The 20,825-nt window shown below is 35.5% G+C and overlaps 1 protein-coding gene across 6 annotated transcripts in view; it reads left to right on the top strand.

Moving 5' to 3' along the window:
• PLCB1 (phospholipase C beta 1) overlaps positions 1–20,825 on the top strand; it is a 642,089-nt gene that overhangs the window by 230,772 nt on the left and 390,492 nt on the right. For all 6 annotated transcript variants that reach the window (XM_054696419.1, XM_054696426.1, XM_054696440.1 and 3 more), the window contains one exon: positions 1,547–1,615. In XM_054696419.1, coding sequence (XP_054552394.1) covers positions 1,547–1,615 — 69 coding nt within the window. The remainder of the gene's footprint in view (positions 1–1,546; positions 1,616–20,825) is intronic.

Genomic DNA, 20,825 nt, shown 5'->3' with positions numbered 1-20,825 from the left:
AGAGGGATGGGTTAAAGAATATGCTGAAATGAGGGAAAGGAAATTTACAAGTTGAGCAGAAGAAGCAAAGACTATACCCTATTCTCTAGCCCACAGTGGCGTGTGCTGAGGCCATGTGTTCCATCGGACCTGCTGTGTGTTTGCTTTCCTGTGGAGGGACTCCACCCTCTCTTTGACCCTTATTACACTACAATCATGACATCAGTCTTAGATGGGAAATTAATCAGCACATTTACACCAAATATCTACAGTTGGTAGCAGCTATTTAAAGGCTTTGTCTGGGCACAGCAGCTGACAGCTCCCACTGTCAGGAGCAGCTGAACTATGGTGCAGTGCCTCCTGCTGGTGACGGGGATTAATGACGCTGGCTCATTATCCAGAAAAAGTAGGTTCTGGACAGAGGCTGGAGTAACTTTAGATGGCTCTGCTCATTGCACCACAGTCCTACTGAGTTGATGTTAAGAGTTCACTGTATAACTGGGTCATGAGCTTGTCACAAATCTCACGGCTCAGTGTCCTAGCCTGGCTTTCGGCATTCACATCCTTTCACCCATATTTCTTTCTGGTGTCATCTCCCGTGGACCTTTCTTCAGATGTTCTGTACCCCAGGAATGGGATACTGAACGTCCTGTATATGAACCCCTCTCCTCGTGCTCTTCTTTACTCCTAGATGCTTCTCTGTCCTTCTCCTCCTCTCTGCCCCTTCCCCTGCCATGTTCTCCATCTATAAGTGCTTAGAGGCCATGAATATCTCAAGGGATTACCCAAACCTCTGATCCTTTCTTGTTTGGATATTTGCTTCCTTCCCACTTTGCTTCTCCATGCTCAATGACTCCTCTCTGAACTTTTTTCTGAACTCCTATCAGTTAACACTTGATTTCACATTAACTTACTCTCCCTGCTCTTACACATATTCATGTCTTTAATCTCCTATTTAATGGCAGGTCCATTCAAAGAATTGATCATTATCTTTTGTGTCTTATGTCCTAGAGTACCTTATTATAGGTGTTCAGTAATGTTTAATGGGTAGATGAAAAAATCATGCATAATTGTATGTGTAGATGTTTGAGGTGGGTGGGTGGGGCAATAAGTGACACCAATCCATCTCTTTACCTCATCCAAGGGAATGGGTATCCTATGAGCTGAAGGAACTATCTCCTTCCATCCCCTACCCCCTAATCCATCATGGCCTTAAACTCAGAGTGACTCTTGTGATTATTTTTCAATAATAATTGAAACAGGGTTGCCGTTACATCATGACTTTAGAAAGGCCTGTAGGATAGACTCTGAATCCAAACCTCACACATTATATTTTAAAGCATATTCAAACTACATATTAAAGCTAGCATTTAGCAGTTTGCCATTCTTTTGTTTCCATTTTAATTCAATTGATATGTGATGTAGGAGGAAAACATATCCTAGTTGCAGAGACATCTTCTGGCAGGTCTCCAGATAATATTCCTTTTTTAAAAGTGATGTCAATGACATAAAACAAAGAAAAGACTCCTGTGCGGATGCTTAACAATTTCACATTTTTGTCTTCTAGGAGACGGAGCTATTAGATCTCAGCCTTGTCAAGGATGCCAGATGTGGGAAACATGCCAAAGCTCCTAAGGTAGGAAGCTGAGTGCTGCGCATGCACCAGCTGCCACCGGTTACATAGCTGTGTCCCCGTGTCACTGATGGCCCCGATTTTACAAGTTTCTCTGTCGCAGATGATGTAACACTCTCTACAACAGCCGGTCCTTCCATAAGTCAGCTTACCCTAAACACTTTCATTATTGTTAAAAGAAAGAAAGAATAAGGGAATATATAGGCAGTCAGAAGTAGGGACTTGCTTCATATCCTCTCCTTTTAGTTTTGCTTGGAAAAAAAATAACATTGTCAAAATTACCAGATAATTCTAAATAGTTAAAGTGTTCTAGAGTTTTTTTTTTTTTTTAAGATTTATTTTTTTATACAAGAACTAGGGTACAGGCCAGAGGCACAGGAGGGTGAGAGAATTCACCAGAGACAGCTGGGAGCAGAACAGGCAGATGGACCTAAAGCACTGCTGAGGGGAGCAACGGGCGAGGCAGGAGAGGTCTGCCGTGCCATGTGGGTATCTCCCTGGCTGGCCGGGAATCAAACTCGCACTACAGAGGCTGGGGACAGCTTCACAGTGCTGTGCTCAACCCGCTACGCCGCCGAGGAGGCCCAAAATGTTATAGAGTTTTTGAAAAACTCCTTGGTCCACCTAAGCACACATGAACTGAATATTTAGGCATGATAAGCAAGACCCTCTAACTCATAGCCTTTGCAACTGAATTCATTCTGTCCATGAATCAAAGGCTGTCAATTTTTTTTCTGCAAATTTATCTATGGAGGACCTGCATGCTTTGAAGTTAGTTGTGTGTAATGTTAGTGTTTTGGGTTTGAAAAACTTACTGATGAAATAGTTGAAGCAGTTTTTGTAGTTTATTTTTGAAGATTATTTAAAAATATTGAATAAAGGCATATAAATAAGCATACACAGACATACATTTTAACTTAGTTATCTCATAGGTTATAATGGTAAGAATGTGTTGACTGTCAAACTGGGAAACTGCTCTTTATTGTATTTAAATTTTAGTAATTTAAATAGCTCCTTTCTAGCAGACAGAATATTGGCAAATGAGGAAGCACAGATGTCATTCCGGAACTCTGCTTCTTTTCATAATTGATTAAACTAGTGATTTTCTATTTGAGTATCTGCTTGCAGCTTTTGTTTTATCTTTAAAAGTCAAAAATCCTTTTTTGACATCAAAAAAGTGCCTGTTGCTGTGGAGCTACAGAAAGAAAAATAATCACCTGGAATAATTTTATTGTTCACATAGATTAAGGCAGTAGTTGCTGGTGAAGTCTGCCATATTAAAGCAAATACTCAAATATTGGTCTTATTGCTAAAAGGGTTAAAGTTATCTTCAGGAAAAATGAAAAAAAATTAGTTATTTTCAAGAAATTTTCTGAAACTTTTTCATGCGAAAACATCTTATCATTTATGTACATCTCAGTAAGATAATGGGGTTTCAATACTTTGATCTCATACTTATTATCATTAATGTTGTGTTGATTCAAAATTGTTCACAGTTTTAAGTAAGAAAGGATCTTTTCTTCTCCAATTTCAGCCAAGTTTTGTGTAACCCTGATAGTTCCAAGTACTATATCAACAACATAGTTATATGTTTGTCTTTCAATACAAGTTTATTGGCCTCATTTGAAAGTTTATTGTCAATATTGGGTAAAGACAGATGCCTACACTCCATCAGATCCCTTTTGTCTCCAGGTGTTGGGGGGAGGGATCAAAGTCAGTTCCTCTGCCACATGGGGAGTTGCCTTTCAAGTTTGAATCTGTCTCCTTTATTGCAGTGCATAGGCTGCTTATCAGTTAAATGTTTCATTTATTGATGTGGTGTATTACGTGTCTATTGAAGGTTGATAAATGAATAGAACGAGGGTCTGTACTGTGTTCAATTAGTTAAACCATGATTGGATCCTAAAATGCTTCTCTTGAGGAAGATTTTGACACTCAGAATACTCTGGCTTTTACTGTTTGGTCCATCACAGTTTGCTTTCGCTATCCATGTTCTGGACTTTTCCCCCTTCCTATATTTTTGTTGGTGTCCAAGAGCATCCATCTACTTTAAAGTTTTCAAAGCCTGGTTCTGATGCATATTACCTATGTGACCTTCCTGAGACTCAGACTCCTTCCACATTGGCTAAATGGTGTTGGTGATGATGATGATGGTGGTGGTGATGATGGTGATGATAATGAGTACTACATGTCACTGTTGTAAGGATTAAATGAAATGGTTCATTAGCAAACTTAGCAGTGGCATGTTCAAACTTAATTGCTTGTGGAATCACTGGAGAGCTTTAAAAAAAATGCTAATGCCATTCCCCTACTCCCAGAGATTTTCGTGCCACAAGAGTCTAATTGAAAAAGGATGGCATCAGGGTTTTGAAAGGCAAATTTGCAGCAAAATTTGAGCCCCACTGCCTTAACTTATCACTCCTACAAAAGCACTCAGTAAATATTAACCACTATTGTTGGCATTATCATTATTGCCTTTGTACTTATTATTATTGAAAATTTCAAGTCAGATTGGCAGAAAATCAATTTTCATTTCACTTGCTTAATTTGGAAAAGGTTATGTTACACAGAAAGATTGGAGGAGGGATTTTGCTGAAAGGGGTTTTGTATATTGACAGGCAAGAAAGAAATTGCTATTAATATCAGTTTAATAATCTTTAAATTGCATAGAAAGCTTCAGCTCAAAGTGCAAAAATAAAAAGATAATTCATAAAAATGATTGTAATGTATTGAAAATTTCAGTGGATGTGCCAGTTTCTGTTGAAATCTCATACAACTGCTCAAAAATATCACCAAGGAATAAGTGCCTCTTTCTCTCACCAGTCTGACTTCCAAGGGCCTGGAAGTGCTCCCTTTTCCATCTTTGAGATCTCCTGTGGCCAGCAGTGCTCCTTGGCAGGAGCCAAAGAGAGACTAACTTCCTCCAGAATATTGCAGGATGATTTCCTTTTATCACCTCATATAAGGAAGAAGAAGGCCCCAAAAGCAAAAAACTGTATGAGGAGATTACTGAGTTGGCTAGAATGAAAGCAACAGGACTAAGTAAAAGGTTATAAAGTAAAGATATCAATAAGAAGTGAGAGAACCTTAGAAATATAGGAGAGAAAGGCAATGTAACATGAAGGCAGATTGAGTGGACAAAATTTCTTCAGGATTTACAGAACATTTGTGAAGCAGATATTTTTCAAAATACCCAGACACCCCACAAATATTTATCTGCATACTCCTATAATTTTTTTTAATAGCATCTCATTACATAAAAATTCATGATCTGGTTGTAGATGATCTGTTTTCCATGCCTGCTGTGATTTGAAATAACATAGGAAATAGAAAAGCATCTACATGTTGCCCTGTTAATGAATTTTAAATGTTGACTTCCAACACAATACATATGGTTCCAGCTCTGCTTTCCCCTGTACAGCCTTTGTTCAACTTACCTGTTTTGAAATTACTTACTGGAGAGAAATTGGGAGATATTTATTCAAATGCAAAAATTAAAGCAAACAAACAAGCACCTTATAATTTGAAATCTGAAATACTTTTGTCTTTCCTTTCTTGCTCTCTTCTCCCTCCCCCCACCTCCCAGGTTTATGACATGTATGCAAAGAGTGGGGTTCAATGGTTTACACATGTTATCTATACCATATACACTCAGCTTTCTAGATCTTCACTCCAGAAGGAAGTTTGCTTTTAAAAAGATTGCTTATCAATGTAGTTTTTGATCTATTAGTGGTTTCTGACTGAGCAGATCAATGTAGTCGCTCATGTGCAGTACCAATACAATGAGATAGATATGTCTAGAATAAAAAACTTCAGGGCCTTCCCTGGTGGCGCAGTGGTTGAATGCCGGGCTGCGAAGCTGCCCGCAGCCTCTGCAGTGCCGGTTCGATCCCCAGGCTCCCCGGCCTCTGGCGAGGGTCCCACATGGCACAACAGACCTCTCCTGCCATGCCTGCTGCTCCCCTCAGCAGTGTATTTTGTCAGTCTGCCTGTTCTGTTCTCCGCTCTGGCTCTGGTGAATTCTCTCACCCTCCCATGCTTCTGACTGTACCCAGTGCTTGTATAAATGAATAAATAAATCTTTTTTAAAAAAAAATCATTTAAAAAAAAAAACCAACAACAAACTTCAGTGTCTTGTGCCAAGCATGTAGTTTTGTGAAACTTCATGCATATGAGTGTATGTTTTGGGTCAGAGCATAAAGTGTATCTTCTACTCTGGACTGTTGGAAAAGCTTCAGAATTTCTGCTGAGAAAGATTTTTCTTTTTATCATCAGGATTCTTAGGAAGTATTTCATCCTTAGGTGTATTGAAAAGTAGATGGGGCTAAAAAAGTGGAGATCTGGGTTTAGCTGCCAGCTGTGTCATTAGCAAGCTTGCAGAAGTTAGTTCTTCTGTCATGCCTCTATATCTTCATCTATGAAATGTGGTGTTGGGGGTGCAGAATTTTAGGTGTGTAAGTTCTGCCACCATTGATTCCAAAATTTAAAGTGGGAAGTTAAGCAAGTCAGGGCACTCTATTGCACAGATTGTGAAACTGATGTCAAACAATTTACCTTGGTCATACCCAATAAGTATATGTGAAAAACAATACTACTTCTTGTAAATATTCAGGTCACAATTAAATTCTAGGTGGTATATAGTATCACTAGAACCACATAAGGTAGATTCAAATAAAATTAAATTTTAAAAATTAATCGGGTATTGTTTTCCTAATCCATATATTAAAATGGTGGCTTTTATATTGTGAACTCTATTGATTTGATGAATAGTCACTGAATGCCTGTATGTTTCAGGGACTGAGGAAACAGCAACAAACAAACAAATTAAAAAAGACAGGCCTGCTCTCATATAATATTCTGTGTAAGAACAGGGAACTGGTGATGCTGGTTAATAGGATAGAGAAAGAAAAGAGAGAGAGAGAGAGAGAGAGAGAGAGAGAGTGTGTTACCTGATTTATCATGTGTCCTTATTAGCTGTGGGTAAATATTCTCACCCTGGTAGGTTTGAAGCCACAATCTTGCAGCAGGGTTAGAAACCACAGCCCTTTGCCCTGTGAGGAGCAGCCTCCAGTGCCCCACTCACTGCATAGGGGAACAGATAAAAGATTAAGTTCCACGGAGACAGAGCAGGTCAGGAGACCGTAGACTGTGTGTGATGAGAACACTTGCTGTTTTGCAGAACCACAGTGGAGTAAGTTTTTTAACAAGATTGGGGTCATATGAGTAGAGATGTGTTTTAAAGGAAAGGTAAGCACTCTGGGCAAGAACAAAAGCCCTGAGGTGGGAACATGCAAAGAGGAACAACAAAGAACTACTGAAAACGGTGTAAGACAGAAAGGATCATGAAGTCAAAGACATAACCAGGGCCATGTAGACTTCATAGGCCATGGTAGTGAATTCACCTTTTCTTCTGATAAAAGTGACAAGATCTGACTTAGCTTTTAAAAGCACCACTGCCACTGTGTTAAGGGTAGGCAAAGGAAGCAGGGAGACCAACTAAATGGCTGATGTAAATATTCTGGCTGCGTGAACAATGATTTTCACTAAAAGGGGTATAGCTGATGAAAAATGTTGTCAGACTCAAAATAGAATTTGAAGGTGAAACCACAGGGTTTGTTAATAAAGAAATGTGAGATCCAAGAAAGTATTTAAGAGTAATGCTTAGTTCTTCCAACAAAATCTATTTTGACTTGGGAAAATGGAGGAATTGAGTTGCCATGCCCTGGGATGGGAAGAAAGAAGCACATTTACATGGAATAATTCAGATGTTGGCTTTTGGGTATTAAAAGTGTGAGATGACTGTTAGTGTCTCCAAGATAATGTCGGATTTGGATATATAAATCTGGATTCAGGAGAGATGTTGATATGATTTTGAATATTTGAAAGCTTAAAGCCAAATGGAATCCTGTAATGAATGAAGTTATGAAAGAAAGAGGTCTGATACCTGAGTCTGGGGATCTCCAGCATTTAGACTTTGTGGAGATGAAAAAGAACCAATAAAAGAGACCAAGAATGGTTTATTCCCCCAAAAATCAAAAGCAGGGACCTCAAACAAATACTTATACTCCAGTGTTCATATCAGTTTTACACTTCGTAGTCACACAGAAGAAACATTTCAAATGCCTACCCACGGAAAGTGGGTAAACAAAGTGTGGTGTATACATACCATGGAATATTATCCAGCCTTAAAATATTTTGACATGAGCTGCAAAAGACGTTATGCTAAGTGAAAATAAGTCAGGCATGAAAGGATATATATTGTATGCTTCCTTATATCAGATATTTAAAGAGGTCAGATTCACAGAACTAGAAAGGAAAATGGCAATTTCCAGGGACTGAGAGGAGAGGCAGTGGGAATTTTTTTTTTTTTTCTTTTCTTTTTTAATGGGTGGAGTTTTAGTTTGAGATTGTAAAAGAAGTTCGGAGATGAATGGTGATATTGTTTATACAGCACAGCACTGTAAATTTACTTAATGTTATTGAACTGTATTCTTGAAATTTATTACAGTGGTAAATTTTGTAATATGTATATTGTACCACATTAGTAAAAAAATAAGAGATTGGGAAGGAGAAGTCAGAGAGGAGGGAGAGGAATCAGAAAAAAACTTGTTCCAATACCTGAACTGTGTTTCAGGAAGGAGGAAGTGGGCATTTGGCAAAATGGTGGAATTTCCTTGTAACTCTTTTTTTTTTTCCACTTTTGCACATTTTTAACTTTATCAAAGATGACATTTTATAGTTGCTTTATTTTTTTTCCTTTTATACCATTGACGTTTTCTGCTAATATTCAAAATAGGCTATTTATTTAAGGGTTGTCGAATCTCAAATAGCTCATCATAGAATCGGGATGCCAATATATAAATCTCATAATGAGCTGTTATTTGGATGTTATACAACAGTGGTTTCAATGAATCATCCATGAGGCCTGGAGTTGAAATGAGTGCTTTATTATTGTCCCCCTTTGCTTATTATAAGCTATTTTCCCCGACTTTGTACAAAGCTTTGTGTGAAGCTGCAGACTCATAATTTGATGTAGATATTTGAGGTTTGGAAAAGAAGAAACCCTTTACACAACAAAATAGTTTTCTTTCTTTTTCATTCAATTGAGAAGGAGATCTACCTTTGGCCCTTATTCTTGGTTCCAACTATTTCATAATATACCTGATATGGTGTAATAATTTTTGTTGTTGTTTGGTGAGTTTTTTTTTAGTCATTCTATTTTCATAAATATGTGTTTATTTACATCATTACTAAATGCAGAAAAAATAGAGCTAAAAATTCACAGAAAGATCTGTGTAATGGTTCTGACAGCTATTCACATTTATCTCCAGATGTAAATTATATGGCAGAGTTCCTTTTTTATGTTCATTAAATTCCATAGATGTCAGTGGTTTCCTTGGAAACAAAAACCTTTATATAACTAACTAGTCAGAGATTTGGTAGCAGAAATATCAGATGTTGAGGGGGCAAGGAATGGTTCCCTTGGTAGATCTTTGCATTTAAAACTCTTCTGAATTTTCTACCTACACCTCATTCTTGTGGCTCTTCAATAGTGAACAAGACAAGATTTTTAAAGCTACCACAATTAAAGTATAGAATGTCTTCTCTAATGGTTGAAAGCTTTTACCTTTGTAAAAAGCAATCACAGATCGATAAAATTTTTCCTGGGATGTTGGTTTACATTCCAATCCCAGAAGAGATTGAAATGTCTTTATCAACAGTTGATGTGAGCATTTGAGCCATACTTTTCCTATTCAGTATGTATGTGTCTATCTGTAAAATATGGTGAACTGTTACGTGTGTGACTCAATAAAGATGCTATGTTTTTTATAATAACAAGCATCTCTCTTGGCACTCTATTACCAAAGAATTCAAAAGGTACTCTGAAGGATTGTAGGGATCAAAAGGGGAGGTCACAGTTCTGACAAGGGGTAAATAATAGGTGAAAGAGTACATTGTGGGCCAAAATAGACTCCTTGGTGAAGACAGAATCAGTAACCTGAGTTCACTAAACTACAAGTCTCTTCAAAAGATGGGATGCAGTTTATCATTGCTTCTATCTGGTATTATTTCAAACTAAATCTAATTTGTTCTACATGCAATGACACAAAATTGCGTTTTGGAATTATTTCTCATTTTAATTCTTTCAGTGCAATAATACGCCATCTTGTGGATATATATGATATTAGGTTCTTAAATTAATTCTACGTACTGATCAACTCTTTAAGCCAAGGATTTCAAACTTGTGTTCTAATATAGAGATATAAGAAGCACTTGGGGAGCTTTTAAAATCTGGATGTGCAGGCCTCACCCAGATCAATTAAATCAAAGTGTCTGGTGTGGGCCTTAAGCATCATTTTCTTTAAAGCTCCCCAGAGAATTTTGTGTTCTGTCCAGTTTAGGAACCATTACTTTAAGTAAAAAGAGTACCAGCTTAAGTGGATGGTTTGTAATTTGAAAACACCTCTTAGTGTGTTCAGTGTGCTATAATAAGGTATCACAGACTGAGTGGATTAAACAATAGAGATAGATTTTCTCGCAATTCTGGGTACCAGTGGTCTGACATCAAGGTGTTCTTTCTTCTGAAACCACTCTCCTTGGGTTGGCAGTCTTTTCCCTTTGTCTTCACCTGGTACTCTCACAGTGCCCACCTGTGTCCTCATTTGCTCATCTTAAAAGGATACTAGTCATTGGATAAGGGGGTTACCCTAATGACCTCATTTTACCTTAATTACCTCTTTAAAGATCATATCCATTAATGTAGTCACACTAAAGGAGGTTAAGAATTCAACAAGAATATTGAGGAGACACAATTCTGCCCACATCTGTATTTCCTCATTCCCTTTACAAACATTATTTCACAATTGACCAGTGAAGTTTTTTTTTTTCTTGGTAATCAATGTAATTTTCAAATTGAATAGAAATGTGTAGTTGTAATTCTTGAGTCAGATGGCCAAGGCTCAAAGTCAATTACTGGTTATATAAACCGGCAAATGATTCTACATCTCTAAGACTTAGTTTCCACCTCTGAATTGTAGAAATAATCTTCATGTACATATTTAATGTGCTTGCTGTAATGAGTCAATGATATAAAGCATTTAACACGATTCTCACTCCCTTTATATATGTTAAATAGATTTCATGTATCATGAGTTTTAGTTGAGTAAATAAACTATACAATCAAAGTTTATGTGAAATAACAGATAAAAGTAAGTTAGCATTGCTTAAATTACCTATTTTAGTAGAAATTCCATGTATGACTATGGATCTTTTCAAACTGAGAGATATATACTTTTGCAGCTCTGGTATTTAAAAATATTTCTGAAATCCACTTTTGTATATAAACTATAGAAAAATTAATATGAAGAAGATTTATCTTTGCAGTCAAAAACCAGCCTGTAGAGACCATCACTGCAATCCAGTGTACTAGACTTATAGTTCTTTAGGAAACTGTCTAGATTTGCAAACAGTTAAGTAGATTTTCCTAGCAAAATAATTTTAAAGCAATTTATTTTCAGAGAAAACAAGTTGGTTCTTATCTAAACTATGAAATAATTGATTCAAAAGTCTGAAGCACTTTTTGAAACAGAAGAACAAGGGTTGGACTCAGAAAGACCCAGATTCTAACCCCAGTGTACATGATGACTGAAATATTCCAGGAAGGCTTTTTCATTTCTCTGTGGGAATGGTGATACGTGCTGAATAGGATTGTCTGGTGAGTTGCATGGAGGTTGGTAAGGATACAAGTTACAATACTGGATACATTTTAGGAACTCACTCTTAACTGCTGCTTAACTTTCTCCCTGCCTTTAATTCATTTTGGTTTATTTTTAGAACTCAGTGATAGATAGATAATTAAGCATGTATATCACTTGAACTGAATTCTTGTTGAGATTAGGTTTGAAAATAATTTGACATATGTTCTAACAGGGAAAATACTGGAATGTAATTTGACACATGATCTAATAGGAGAAAAAGTCTAAGGACTGTGAAGGCAATATTTCTGTATGACATGGAGTTTATGAGAATTAAATGGTATATAAAAATGGCTTTCCTAGTAATGATGTGTGATATAGCAGTATTAGTTTGTGATTCACCTTGGTAGAGTAGAAAGAACTTAAAGAATATATACTGGAAATTCATTTTTATAATCTTCAAATGGGAAATGGTTGAAAATTCCTAAGTTCCTTCTATTTACCACAAAAGCATGAAATCCTGCTTTACAAACTCTGAGGTGTAACATCTGACACAGCAGGTATTTTCAGGAATAAAATAACATTTTCACTGTAGTTCTTTTTTCCTCTTTTCTGAACACTTAACATTAACCCACTTAAATGTGAAAGTTCAAGTACCTGAGGAAAATAGCATTGATCTATATAAAAGTGGCAATTAAAAGTCAAACTATCTAGTAAAATAGGTGCTAATTGACATCTTACTAATGGCAGGAATAAAGTTTTCCAATAATATTAAAGCTCAAGTACATGGCAATTTCTAGGAATTGAAGTGACCTAAGTAAGAAGAATAGATGTTGGTGTATAATTTTGCAACAGGATTTGAATCTAGCAGGTCAGAAAATCTGCCTTTAAGTCTCATACACCAAGACATTTTCTTGTGCCTTTTGATGCTTCATCATCAAGATGTCTCTTGACATTTTCATTTGTGTCCAAGCATTATTGGCTTTAAGTAAGATCAGCGGGGCTGGAAGAATAATGTGCTGATCACTGGTCACCATACATAGACATGGCCCTGTGATGGGTTGTTTTATTTTCCTTCAGGATAAGGAAAACTTTTAAAACAACTCAAATGAGTTCTTTGGAATAATAACAAGGGTTTGGAGAGAAAATGGTTGTTCTATCTATTGATATTAAGTCTTTGGAGATGCTGGGTTTTTTTATTATAGCACTTTGCAGAGCCTTAATGTTGGACCTGGATTTGGGCTATTTTCGTTTTTTTAATGATGGGTCTCTTTGTCAATCACATCTTACAGAATTAATGTTATTTTTTTTTTCTGAATTCACCTATGGTTGTTTAATATGAAGTTAAAACACTCCATATTGGGACTGGAACCATCAGTAAGGGTGATGCTGATACCTAATTAAAAATGTTAGTTCTTGGGCAATCTAAACCAAAAAGTCTTTTTTTAAATAAAAAAAAAAATCCTTTGATAATGCACAGCTGAATTTATCTTGTGTAATATCATAGATTGTTTTTAATTTTAATCTTTAATAGCATTAGTTCCACCTTATTTTCAAATTTAGATCTTTGTTCATGACAGAAAGCCATCAGCATTGCCAATATATCATTCAAAACACAAGAATTTCATGTATTTCCACTGTAGCTAGAATGTTATGTGGTTAACTTCAGACCAACATCATCTGTGACTCACAGGTTGGGCAGGATTCTATGTCTACGAGTCATTTTTGTGGTAATCAGTTTCCCATGACTTTGCATCCTATAGTATAAAATTTATGCATTTGGATTCTTGAAAAGCACTGACATCAGTATAGAGCTTGAGGGCCTCGCTGGTGGCGCAAGGGGTTAAGCACCGCACTATGAAGCAAACCGCAGCCTCTGCAACATGTGTTTGATCCCCAGCAAGCCAGGAAGCAACCCACATGGCAAAGCAGACCTCTCCTGTCTCGCCTGCTGCTCCCCTCTGCAGTGTATTTCAGTCAATCTGTCTGTTCTGTTCCCCACTCTGTTTGTGGTGGATCCTCTCACCCCCTGCATCTCTGGCCTCTACCCCAGCTCTTGTATGCATAAATCAATAAATCTTAAAAAAATATAGAGCTTGAATTGAGACTAAATTAAAAGTGAATAGTAGTTACTAGGGAGCAATATATTTATTTTTCCCAGTAGAACTCAAAGAAGATTCATTTAAAAAAGATCCTTTATTTCTATTGCGGTAACTTTGGTATACAACACTGTCTGTGTTTTAGGAATATAGATTTGCACCTCTTCAAATGGTTGTTACCACAATACCCTGCCACAGATAACCCTCCAACATCCACCCTTGGTCTCCTCTACCACCCCACTTTGCTCCCAGCAAGGTTTCTTCCTGGTTCCCAAATAGTGTGTGTGTGTGTACTTTAATGATTCCCTGGTTCACATGAGTTGACTTCAAAGCCCTGAAATGAGGCTTTTACTCTGTAGCCTCAGGCTGAGGGGACAGCAGTGGTTAAGACTCCCTGCCAGTGTTAAGGCATGTTTCATAATTGGGAGTCTATGAGTTATCCTTAAAAATAATGGTCATTAGTGACAGTGTTTAAAAGCTGTGAAGTCAGGATCATTATTTGACAATTTGGAGTCTCTTTACAGCAGTGCACTCAGTATTTTCCTTTCTATATTCACATTGTCACCTATCTTCATGGAATCTTCTCCATTAGAGTTCACTTTGAGTGATTCCTTAAATGATAAAAAAATAGTTTTCTCATATTCATATTTCAGAATTACTAAAGTAATGTTTAAATTTTTACATTAAGCCTTTTTCTTACTAGGGAATTTCATGATTTGTAATATCTGGTTAAAAATCAGCTTAAAAAATGACCAAATATGACATTTCTCTTTATGAATGTTAATTAGAAATTAATTTTCACTGTAGTCTTTAGTTGAAATTAAGTGTCATTTTATAACTGTATATGAATTTGCTTTCATCCTTACAATACCTTAGTGTGAATTTTATGAGTTTAAAAAAGTTTCATGGCTTAGGACATGTAAAAATGGTTAGGGAATTTAACTATTGACTATTATTTTTTGCTGTAGGTAAATCTTGTCTAAAATAGGAATGAGATATATATACACTGAGGGACTGTGAAAACATGTTTCTAAGTTAATGGCTATTCATGCAATTTTTTGAAGATCAAATATTATTTAAAAGGTAGTATCTACATATTTTATTTACAAACATCGATACCAGATGAAAATCCAAATAAAATTAAGATTGCTAATTAATTCTGTCCCACCCATATACCTAAGAATGTAGAATAGCTGAGTAATGAAAATGAAATGCTATGTTTATACATTTTTAAGGTCAACAATGCTTTCAAATAGATTATCAATGCACAATATTGAAAAAGAATAGCTCTTAGACTATCTAAAATAAAATTAGATGGTGATTCTATCAACCATATGAGTTACTGATCGATAGAATTTTTGGGAAGTATGCTAAAGAATAAATTGTGTAAGTAACAGCAAACTAGACTTGATGTTTAATTTTATGGCTAGTTGCTCGAAATTTCATAGTTCCACTTGATAGATCTTAAGTCAGATACTTCATTTGAAAGATGCTGTAGTGCATTTGAAGTATTTGGAAATGTGACTATAGTCCTTACTTTTCCATTTTTAAAAAAAAAAGTAAAATTTTAAAATACAAAAAAATCATGAACTTAACTGTGCCACATTATTCCAAGTTCTTTAAGTAAGTTCTTAGAAATGTTCCAAGTAACTAGAAATTCATCAAGATCCTTTTAATCACATCCTTAATTGCTCTGCTTTTAATTTACCAATAATTCATACCCAATTCAAGATTATGAATTGAGAAACTGTGAAGTTGCAAAAGAAAAATATTATATTGAGCTAACCCATGCCTTGCCTTTGTAAGTTGAGCTAGTTTCTCTGGCAACAAGACGTCAGACTATAAATCATGCATCTAAAACATACAGTTACAGAGACAGAAGAGCAGGAAATTTGGTAGTATCATTTGATTTGTTGATGCTATCCTTGCTGCAATTAATAAGGTGTGGCGTTTTTAACTCAAGGGCAGAAATTCAGGCCGTGGTGAATCTGAGCTGTTCCAAAATTTTTCTTTTAATCCTAACAAAACATATTGCTTTAATAGCATTAGTTGGTATTAGTTGCATGTGGCAAACATTTCACGCATTATTAATTCTAGCACTATGTTGGAACAGTAGAATTACGCATTGTCTAAATAAATTCTTTTGGCTGTATGAGAAGAGAAAACTAATTATTTTAGGAGCTAGTTTTGAAATATTGCCTTAATAAAGGCCCAGTCTCCAAAAATGGCAGTTTGCATAAAGGACAATTTAAGAACAAGATGGGGAAAGTGATGGAATGGGATGCTGTCTTTAATTTCAGCTACATATGAAGCTACTACAAAAAAGTCTCTTTGAAAAATAAGAAAATGAAATAAATTGCATTAAAACTTGAAAAATACCAAATAAACAAAAGAAAAACCCCGTCAGGAGTCATCTACCAAAAACTCAGACTGTGTTCATTATGTATGTGCATGCATAGCATATTAAAGTTCTTACATTGAACATGACATCATGAACATGACTATGGTGCTGAATATTTTTCTATTTATCAGGCTTTTTTTTTTTTTTTGGCCGAATGATAATCAGTTGATTGAAGCTGTGTTGACTCATCCATTTACTATTGAACAGTCACTCATTTTCCACTTTATTTTTTTCTATTATCACTAACTCTGAAGCAAATACTTATTTTCATTTTTCTTTGTTATTTCCTTACATAATAGTACTGGGAATAAGATTGCCTGTCTAATTAAGTTTGATTTAATCCAGTATATGATATGGTTCTTTGTTATTTTTATTCCTTCCACATATGATTTTTCTCCTAATAGTAATTATGTTCCTCAAAGCATTAATATATTCATTTCTTTGTTACCATCTACACAAAATAATTCCAGAATAAAAATACCAGTGCTGCTAATAACAAATCTAGTAGAGAAAATATAATTTTTTTTGTTGTGTTACATTACTGATTTGCGGTACAGATTCATTTTAGTTATATTCAATTTTAGAGATACCTACTCTTCATTCTTTATCAGTTTTTCACTTTGAGAATGTAAAATATCTCAGTGGTTCAAAATTGAAAATTATATAAAAGAATATTCGGGGGAGGCACATTACCATGTTTACCCCTTTTACCCCATTCCTACTCATCTCCTGGTTTTTCCATCATATGTTTCTTTTGCAAAAAAAAAAAAAAACAAACAAAAAAAACTACCCTTGTGGTTATTCTGTCTTATAAATTTCACTTTTAAAAGTTACTGAATTGCTCATTCTATAATTTCGGAGGATATTTTACATAAAAATAACTCCTGTGCATTATTCATGTTGACAGGCCCTTTACTGTGAAACTTGTGGGAGCAGATTCATGCTGCATCTGCCCTGTGCATTTTAAAATCTCCAATTTCATGGCATGGAAATCTCGAAAAATGTCAGAAGTTTTCGTGCATTCTCCATTGCTCATGGTAGCATAAGAAAACACCGCAACTGCATTATGTGGGTGAAACTGTCACAATTTTTGAGTGGATTTTTATGTAAGGAAGGTTAGAACTGTCAGTTTCACTTTCTGTTAGAAAGGTGTTCCAAGTTGAGTAAGTTTTCTTTTAAATGAATGTCAGGCATAGCAACTGTCTGCAATCTGACTCTACTCCTCTGAGTGCCAGAATTTTTCTTGACAGTGATTTTCAGGAACATGACTACTGTTGCCATTTATGACCATAGGGACAAGAAAATTCAAGTGGTACTAGCCACTTGGGTAGCTGTGGAATTGGTTTTGCTTAAGGTATTTAAATATTTTTATTTTTTGAAAAAAGTAATACATGCATCTACTAAAAAATAAATCCTAATAGTGTCATATATTAAAAGTATACCTTCTTATCCCCTTTTTCTTGGTCCCTTATTAGAGGCAATAATTCCTACTCCTTTCCTTTTTTAATTTCTCTGAAATTCTATGCATGTACTAACCCATTTTAACTACACAAACGATGGCATGCATGCTATTAAAACTTAACAATATGTCTCAGATATTACGCCATATTAGTACACACATATCTACCTCATTTTTTTAGAAACTGTAGAGAATTTTATTTTATAGGTGCATCAAAATTTATTTTTTGAGTTGCTGCTTAATCAGTGCTTTGTTTTTTATCTGTTTTGTTGTTTTGCCAAACAGTGCTTCAATTTATATTTTTAAATATGTCTTCGGTATACTATGGGTAGATTTGGACTTCCTATGACTGAAATTCTTGTATCCAGTGATTGTGCATTTTTTATTCTGGAATGTATTAGCCGACTGATTTCCAAAGGTTGCATTGATTTACACTTCCTTCAACAGCATACAAAATTACCTGTTTGTTTACTCTTACCAACATGGTGTTTCATTGACTGTTCTTGATTTCTATAAATGTGACATGAAAATTTGGTAGCTCTTTATTATTTAAATTTGTATTTCTTCAATTATGAGTGGAAAGGAACATTTCTGCTCTGCAATGGTTTGTTTCTAATCATATCCTTTGCCCATTTTCCAATGATTTGTTGCAAACTTTCTTAATTGCTTTCTAAAATATTTTGATATATTGAGAGCTGCCTGTCAATTGTTACCTCTAGCTTTTTTCTTCAGTTTGACCCTTGTGGAATTTTTTTTTTTTTTCCAGAATTTGTTTTCGTCAGATTTATTAATCCTTTTCTCCTTAAATTTTCAATGGAGTGAGCTGTTTAGAGGATCTATCCATTCTAAAATGATAAAGATCATTTTGTGATTTCTTTCAACATGATAACAAACAGCCCCTCAATGTCACCAGAATGACTTTTTAAGAGTTTATCTCTCACTCATCTGTTGAAGGTCTAAGAAACATTCCAGTCTACCCCAGCGACTGGAGCTGTTTCTGTATGGACTCTGCCAACTCAACAAGAGGGCATTGAATTTGCCGTGGCAGGAGAAGAGAGGCATCTGGAGACTCTAGAGGGACTTTTCGGTGTGTTAGCCCAGAAAAGACACATATTCTTTCTGCTCACATCTCATTTCCCATATCTAACGACACAGCCCAGCTCGGTGGTACAGGACCTGGGAAATACAGTCTTCGGTATTCTCAGGGATGAAAGGAGCAGCAAACATTAGAAGATTAATAATGTCTGCCACAGTATCAGTTTATTTGACACTAGGCGGCAACCCAGTTGTCTAGACTATGAAATAATCTATTTTTTTCCTTACTGATTTGATGTTATCTTGATTATACACTGAAGTCTTTATGTATTTCCATTCTTCGCTCTGTAGCTAGTAACCATTCTATATATATTTTACACTAGTCATAAGGGCTTTTAAATTTGTATAGCTTCACAACATACAGTATTATTTGGTAGGGATGGTTCTATTTTGTTATGATTTACTTACATTTATTTTTATTTTCATATGAATTTCAAAACTAGTTTACATTATTATCCAAAAAAACCTCTGTTGATTTATTATTGGTATTACTTTAAATGTTTAGATTAGTAAAGTAACAGTTTGTGAGTTTATCATTTGAGTATCAATATTCAAATAGAGTATGTCTTTATTCACATTGTCTCGTGTGTGTATGTGTGTGTGTGTTTTAAAGTCTTCAGGATATTTGTAAATCTTCATCATACAGATCTTACTCATTTAAAATTAAGTTTTCCCTAAATATTCCATCATTTGCTACTATTCTAAGTAAGGCCTTTATTTATAATTTAATATTTTCTTAATAATGTAAAATTAATTTTTGGTATAGCATATAAAATTTGGTATAGTATCTAGGAACTTCACTGGACCTCTTTATATTTTCACTGAATCTTTATATTTTTAAGTTGATTTTCTTCATTCTTACAGATACAAAGCCATATGCTGAGTAAGAAGTGATAGTGGTATCTTCTCATTTCTAAGTTTTATATCTATTTTTCAAATTTTTGAACTCAAGTTTCTGTATTTTGATGATTTGGTAAAGTCCTCATCCCTTTGTGACTGGGCAAAAATTAATCAATGGTGAATATTGTTAATTATTTCATTAGATTGTAAACACTTTGTGAATGAGAGCTATTTAGTTAATGAAAACATTGAAAGCCCCTGTATTTGGTCTTCAAAGATGTTAAAAGAGAAATAAAACAAAGCCCTGGCTGCCCTCATTCTTAACGTGTAAAATAGGAAGTATGGGAATGACTGTAACACAAAGTCACGTGTGGTAAATCATACAATTAGAATGGAAAGGAAGTGTTTTGGTATAATGAGATTTAGTTTTGTCCAGTGGGTTGGAACTGGAATGGCAGGAATGGGGGAAGATGGGCACAGCTCACATTGAAGGGGGCATTGAAATGGAATCTTTTTTTTTTTTTTAAGATTTATTTTTTATTTATATAAGTCATGGGGCACATGCCAGATGCACAGGAGGGTGAGAGGATTCACCAGAGACAGAACGGGGAACAGAACAGGCAGACTGATGAAACACACTGCTGAGGGGAGCAGTGGGCGAGACAGGAGATGTCTGCTGCGCCATGTGGGATTCTTGCCAGCTGGCTGGCCGGGATCAAACCCACGCTGCAGAGGCTGTGGACAGCCTCACAGTGAGGCGCTCAACCACTTGTGCCACCAGGGAGGGCCTGAAATGGAATCTTGATAGATGTTCAGAAATAAGACAACTCGTGCATTCACAGAGGGATATTCCCAACTTCAAGGGCCAGGGTAGACCCTTTCTTAAAGCTTGATTTTATTCAACACCTACAATAAGTATGCCTGTGGACATTCAGTAAAATTCGGAAATTTTACATATGTGGCAACGAAACACTAGTAGCTAATCTTATGTCTTATTTTGAAATTCCAGTGCCCTTCCTATTGGAAATATGTATCAGTTTTTTCCCCTACAGTAATTGAGAACCTTGGGTTGTCTATAAGTTCCTTTATGTTCAGAATCCTAGACTTTGAATTAAACCAACTTGCTTTTCCACCAATGTTGCTCAAGGTTACTCTTACTACTACCCCCACCACAGCCAAATTCTTGCCAACAATTGTTACCTCCTGTCCTTTTGATAATAACCTTTCTAATAGTTGTGAAGGGATACCTAATTGTGGTTTTGATTTGCATTTCCCTGATGGTTAGTGGCTTTCAACATCTTCTCAGACCCTTTCAATCATTTGTCTTTTTTGGAAAAATGTCTATTTGCTTATTTTCTGTTGGATTGTTTGTTTTGCTATTAAGTTATGTGAGTTTTTAAAATATTTTGGATATGTTTTGGATATTAATCCCTTATGCATAGATGATTTGTACATATTTTCTCCTATTCTGTAGGTTGCTTTTTAATTATGATAGTTTCCTAAACTGTGCAGAAGCTTTATATTTTGATGCAGTCCTGATTGTTTATTTTTAAAATGTTTATTTCAAAATTTAAGTAATCTAATTTTCCTTGTGATAAAGTAAAATTCCTTGTCACTTATCTCA

Source organism: Talpa occidentalis, unplaced genomic scaffold (assembly GCF_014898055.3).
Source record: "Talpa occidentalis isolate TD23 unplaced genomic scaffold, MPIMG_talOcc4v2.1 talOcc4.10, whole genome shotgun sequence".
Taxonomy (NCBI): domain Eukaryota; kingdom Metazoa; phylum Chordata; class Mammalia; order Eulipotyphla; family Talpidae; genus Talpa; species Talpa occidentalis.
This window is presented reverse-complemented; position numbering and strand designations above follow the sequence as displayed.